Here is a 6,000-nt window from a genome sequence, read left to right as displayed (position 1 = left end):
AGGATTTCTTGTTGCACATTGCATCTAAGAGTGACAATTTTTCAGTTACTTTAATCATTTTATATAATTATATATAATTATTACTTACATACTCCCTACAAAAAGCTATAAACAGAATTTCATTCTATTATTTGTTAATAGTATTCGATCTCTGTATCATTAAAAGAAATTGACTAAAATCTAATATAACTAATTCTAAATTATGCCTGTTGCCAAATTGTAAACATCAAGTACTTTCTGGCTGTTCTTGAAGTTTTTGCCTTTAATTTTCTTCAAGATTAGCATTGATTTGACTTCATTTTTTGGCATCTAGTCTGTAAAAGTGTTGATTAGGATGTGCTTTTGTTTTGGGGTACCGACCTTTAATACTGATTTACCTGAAAAATACATTTCTCAGTGGATAGCTTTTCCAAATGTGAACAATGATTGTGCAATTGTCACAGATACCTTACCGGGACATCCCAAGATGTAATTTCTGCTATGAAATATACTTCACCATTCCATTTTTGTTAAATTTAATATTTTGCTCAGCTAGCTCAGTCGGCAGAACATGTGATTTAAATTTTTTGTTAAATACAATATTTTTGATGCCTGTATATTTCTAATGCCCCAGCTCATTCAAGAAGTACGTGCTCTTTATGTAAATAAGAAGATAAAATAATGGCAAAACAGCAGCAATGTTAGTGGCTCCACAATCTAATAATTCCACTTACATTTGCTCTTGTTACTTCAACACATGCAAACATAATGAATTAATCAGGATCAAATTCCTTGGCAGAACAATTGAAAAAATGAATGTGTTAAATTCAAAAATGTTGATGACCAAATTCATTTTCATCATAGTAGGCAATTTCTAAAGTGACACATTTTGTGAAAGAATTACATAAGAGATTATTCGGAGTAAAAAGTTGGTAATGCCATTTTCTAATTATTTTGAATGTGTCCACAATTGTCCATGTTTAATAGTCATTCTTGTGCAGTAAAATAAAAAAGGCTTGTCTGGATTTGTTTTGTTTCTTTGTAATGGGCTAATTTAACAATGTGTATCATTTGCTTGAATTTTTTTAAAAAATGCCGTTTTCTTTCCTTAGAACATTTGTTTGCTCTGCATCCAACAGAATGAACTTTTGATTAAAGTGCAGTACCCCAAAGCATGTAACGAGTTTGTCAAAATCATCAGATATTGAATAGCTACACAACTCTGAAATAAGTTTCCTATTATATTTTCCTAAACCCATTTCTATAGTGTAAGTTTCAGTCTACTGCAATGCATTATTTGAATGAGAGAATGTTTCTGGTAACTGAATCACTCTTGCTTTGTTCCCTTAATTAGGAAGACTGTATATCATGCAAACAAATACTGTAAGCTTGCAGGTTTCTTGATAAAAATCAGCTTTTCCTAAGGTTTCTCACAGCCCAATCCAGAATTTGGGGGTGTGCGTGTGCTGAAAGGAGTTGTGGAAGCGGCAGGGTCCTATGCTAGTGTAAATGGGGCACTTACCCTAAAGGAGGTGCAAATCTGCTCTCGGGATGCCAAGACACAGCACTGAACACCTCAGTGCTTTCACCAGCCAAGGCAGGGCACTCTGCAGGCATGGCTGGGAGTGGAGCTGACATTAGTCAGCTTCCACTCCAGCATAGCCTCCAGGACAGTGGTGGCCTGGGCCATGGACTTACACCACTCTTTTGGGTGGCGTAAGCCCATTGATCCAATGGAAGACACTCATTTTAGGTCACTTGATCAACAATTCCAAGTACAAATGTTGCTCTTATGGCCCTTCAAATCACATGAAAGAACCTACCTGCTGAGTAATGAATATATATATTTTTGACACTTCTAACCATTTCTTATCTTTCTCATGGCATTATAATCAAGATCAACCTGATTCCATCCAAATGTTTAACAGTTTCTCTGCTGGAACTAATAAAGGAATCTCCAAGAGAATCTGTGGCATTTGTGCAAGATATATAACTCATCGTCTGACACAGTTTGCGTGGTTATCTCTCACAGCATCATTATTCTAAATGCAAATTATAAATTCTATCACGTTAAGCTCTTACAAAGAGTCAATCAGCTGAAATCATGCCTGTATTATTAGCACCAAAACTTAAGAATGAAGTTTCTTAGATGAATGGTGGTTTTAGTATCAGCACACCCAACGCTGCAATGCAATCTCAAAGGCCAACAGTGCACCACATTAAAAGTATTAGACTGTAGTGCACTCTATAGGTTCTGCTGCAAGACATTTATATGAAAAACGTGTATCATATATCTACTCCTCCAAAACAATGCCTCTGTAACAGGGGGAGGGAAAGGAAGGAGGTAAATAGAGATATATCCCGATATTGAAGGCAGATTAGCTTTTATTGTCATGCATCTTTTTTGTTTTTTTCCCAATCTTGTTCTTACATCAAGCCATACAATCCTTTCCTTCATTTTGGATTTTCACATAACCTGCCACTACTATTTCTTCTAGTGTGCACACCCAGCTGAAGCGAGCCCCTCCTAAACAGGTATTTGAGACTCATGATTCCCCAACCATACCAAGCAGATTTTTAAAAAAATTATTATTATTCTTTTATTTCCCATTGCTGTAACCTCCCAGCAGGTACCCGAATGACCGAATCTCCCTCCACTCATCAACCACCACCGCTGCGACGTCTCCCACGCTTCGAACGCCGTATCGCTTCTGCGCATGCGTAGGTCCCCCTCTGACTTTGATGCCTACGTGCGCGCCCCCTACAGACCGTGCACGTCCTTTCATGGCTGCGTTATCCCTTTCCGCATCGCGTTTGGTTTCTTTTCTCTGGACCCTCCCTTCTCTTTTTTAACCTGGAAGTGCGCGCGCTTTTGGCCCCGCCCCTCATCCGCCTTCCTAGCTTCCTCCTCGCGCCAGATGTGCAACGGTGACGCGCGCGCTGGGTGATGCCGTGCGTGGGAACGCATGCGCGGACCTATACGTGAGCAAAGCGGGGAGTCGGGTTCAAAGGAGGAAATATGGCGGAAAACAAAGGCGGAGGAGGCGGTGGTGGCGGGGAGGGGGCTGGGGAGGCTGCACCGGCTGGGGGTTGCCCCGAACTCTCCGCCGCTACAGCCGCTGTCGTTGTCACCTCCGCGGCGACAGTGGTGTCCCCGCCCCCTCCGGCGCCCGCCCCTCCCGACGAGAGGGAGAGCCCCGCCGCGGTGGTCCTGGCTGCGGACAAGGGCCCGGGGGAGGCGGAGGCCGCGGCGCCGGTAGTCGTGAGTGGAGGCTCGGTCTCCGGCACGGTGCCGGCGCCTCTGGGCCCGAGCCCAGCGCCCCCTGCCCTGTCCAGCGCCGCGCCGGGCCCGCTGTCTCTCCTGGACACCTGCACAGAATGCACGCAGAGTCTGCAGAGCCGGGAGGCCGAGCCCAAGCTGCTGCCGTGCTTGCACTCCTTTTGCCGCCGTTGCTTGCCGGAACCTGAACGCCAGCTGAACGTGCCCGTGCCCGGCGGCGCCAACGGGGACATCCAGCAGGGTGAGTGGGAAGACTCGGGGCACGGGCAGTGGGTGGGAAGGCCAGAGCTGTTGGAGAGGAGGGTGCGAGGAGTGCACCTGAAGGGAGACAGGTAGGTTATTAGATGCCGTTGGCACAGAGATGAATACTGCTGTACTTGGAACAGCTGTAGTGGAGGAGCATTGGGAAAGATTGATACGTGAGGCTGGACATAGTGCATCATTAAGGTGCTTGCACAGGTTCGGAGAGGAGATTACCTTGTTCAGTCTGTCTGTAGAATGCTTTGCTGCTAGACATGCAACCCAGAAACTGGCTTTGGGCATCAGTTCCTGACATTTGAAATTTCATAGATCACCTTGAGTACACAGGAGATAATACTGTGGTTTGTTGAAAATGTCATTCCATACTTTGTTAAAAATAAAACTTGGCTAGTTTCAAACCCTGTACTAAAGCAGTGACTCTATGCAACTTAGGAGCATGCTGCATGAAGGCTGTTTTGCATGCGTAGCCAGTCATAAAAGTAGTACCTTAGAAAAACTGAGGTGAGAGATGTGGATGTTTGCTGACGTGCTCAATATTAATTGCATGTGGATCTAGCAAAGTTCACTGGTTGTTCTCTTGCCTGCCATGAATGCAAAAATGTAAAAAAATATTTCTAACATGGTATTCAAAGATGAACATTTCTCCTCAACAAGTTAGTTAATAAAAATCTACTAACTTCGTACCATGGATATAGCTTCAGTTTTAGCACAGCTATAGATCAGTCTCTTAGCCTACCTTCTTTCTTCTGCCCAATTCCCAGCCACTTCTATTTTGGTGTAGATCTTGAATGGATGATCGTTCTGGCTTTCTGTCTGCTGCACCTGACTCTACTCTGTTATTTTCTATGGATTCACTCTAGAGCAACCCATCGGAGCTTAGGAATGAAAGCAAGATAATTTTATCATCAGCTGAATATTGGAAGGATGGGGGAAATGCAGTGGATAGGTTTTGGGTGGTGGTAACCAGACTGCCCTAGGCATATGGATGCCATCTATTTTTCTGAGCTGCTGCTGTTGTTTATTTTTATGATTACATATTGTATTTTAAAGTGTATTATCTTTTATGTTGTAAACCGCCCTGAGCCCTTAGGGGGAGGGCGGTGTATAAATTTAATAATAAATAAATAAATAAAATAAATATATTTTGTGTTTCATCCAGTGATCTGAGAAATGCATGACAATTCTTTGCTTTGCGAATGTTAGAGACAGAAGTTTTGGATGTTAAATATGGGTTACTCTGATGCTACAAGTTTATTTGCTGAAAGGAGAATTGTATCCCCAGCTGTGCTATAGGGAAAGTGGTGGCATTTTTAGTGTGATGCATGACTTGGGAAAACCCTGGCAGGGGCTGTAAAGTGTCTGCTTGCTATCACCTTTCCTTTGATGGATCCTATTTGAGACAGATTGCCCCGTGACCAAAATGTGTGTGTGTGTGTGTAGTTAGAAGGCATCTAATCTATAACTAGGAATATTTTTGTTGAATTGTTTATATTTTTAAATTATATCTTTTTTACTGTATCCAAGATAGCTTGTAAAATATAAATATATACAATTAAAATATACTTGAAACTCTTGTGGTGCGCAATATTTCTCTACCAAATATCAAGCCAATAGAAGAGAGTTTTAAGTAGCAAAGAAAGGGGAGCTGCCCCACGTGGGCAGACACCACTGAAACAGTATATCCTCAGCATATTTGTTCCCTTCTCATGAATTCACCACACCATTGGCTAAGAATCATAACTTTCCAGTCCACCTATTTACATGTTCCTCCTTAATATGTTGCCCCTCCCATATTCTTCCTGTATGTTCAGTTTGTTGTCAGAGCAGCAGGAAAAGTTAATATGAATTAGCCTGTTAAGCATGCGCCATACTTACAGTCTGTTACAAGCCTTGCCCTTCAGCCTAGTTATCCAGCGGTCTTATCTTGTCCTGTCACAAGCATCCTCCCTTATGACTCATCTCATTCCTAGTAGAAAACATATTTATCATTTATCTCAATCCCCACTTTTTTTAAACCGTGTTTTTTATTCCTGGTAAGCCAGTCCCATCAACTCCATTCTTTTCTTATATTATGAGTCTCCATAATCAATGAATCTTGTAATTTTCCCTCAATTGTTTTATTTAAACTATGATAAGTAATTTTACGGGCCCTTCCTTTCAAAATCTGACAAAGTCCTCCTTTTGCAGCCAGTAAACAGTCTATAGCTAATCTGTTTTGTAATGTATCTTGATGTAGTTCTTCAATTTCTCCTTACATTTCCCTCATGATAAGCCCTGTTACATTAATAGATTTTTCTAATCGACACATTAACCCTAAAATACTATTCCTGTTTTCCTGGGCTAATATACTCCATCTTACACTTATCTTTACATATACTTAGACAAAAAATGTATAACATTGACCCTCATCGGTGGTTTGAATCTTACCTGTCATGATGCGTTATATCCTTGTCATCCTGTTGCATTTACTACAACTGGTA

General features: G+C 41.7%; 1 protein-coding gene across 6 annotated transcripts in view; it reads left to right on the top strand.

The window, feature by feature from the left end:
* The first annotated feature begins 2,883 nt into the window (after positions 1 to 2,883).
* Positions 2,884 to 6,000, top strand: part of TRIM33 (tripartite motif containing 33) — a 90,137-nt gene continuing 87,020 nt past the window's right edge. For 4 of the 6 annotated variants that reach the window (XM_048499032.1, XM_048499031.1, XM_048499029.1 and 1 more), the window contains exon 1: positions 2,886 to 3,500. In XM_048499032.1, the coding sequence (XP_048354989.1) occupies positions 2,999 to 3,500 (502 nt within the window). In that variant the 5' untranslated portion in view covers positions 2,886 to 2,998. Of the gene's footprint in view, positions 3,501 to 6,000 lie in introns of all 6 variants that reach the window. The other 2 variants (XM_048499028.1, XM_048499030.1) reach the window with 2 other exon arrangements.

This window comes from Sphaerodactylus townsendi, linkage group LG05, assembly GCF_021028975.2.
Source record: "Sphaerodactylus townsendi isolate TG3544 linkage group LG05, MPM_Stown_v2.3, whole genome shotgun sequence".
NCBI lineage: Eukaryota > Metazoa > Chordata > Lepidosauria > Squamata > Sphaerodactylidae > Sphaerodactylus > Sphaerodactylus townsendi.
The sequence above is the reverse complement of the archived record's forward strand: the minus strand, read 5'-3'. Positions and strand labels throughout refer to the sequence as shown.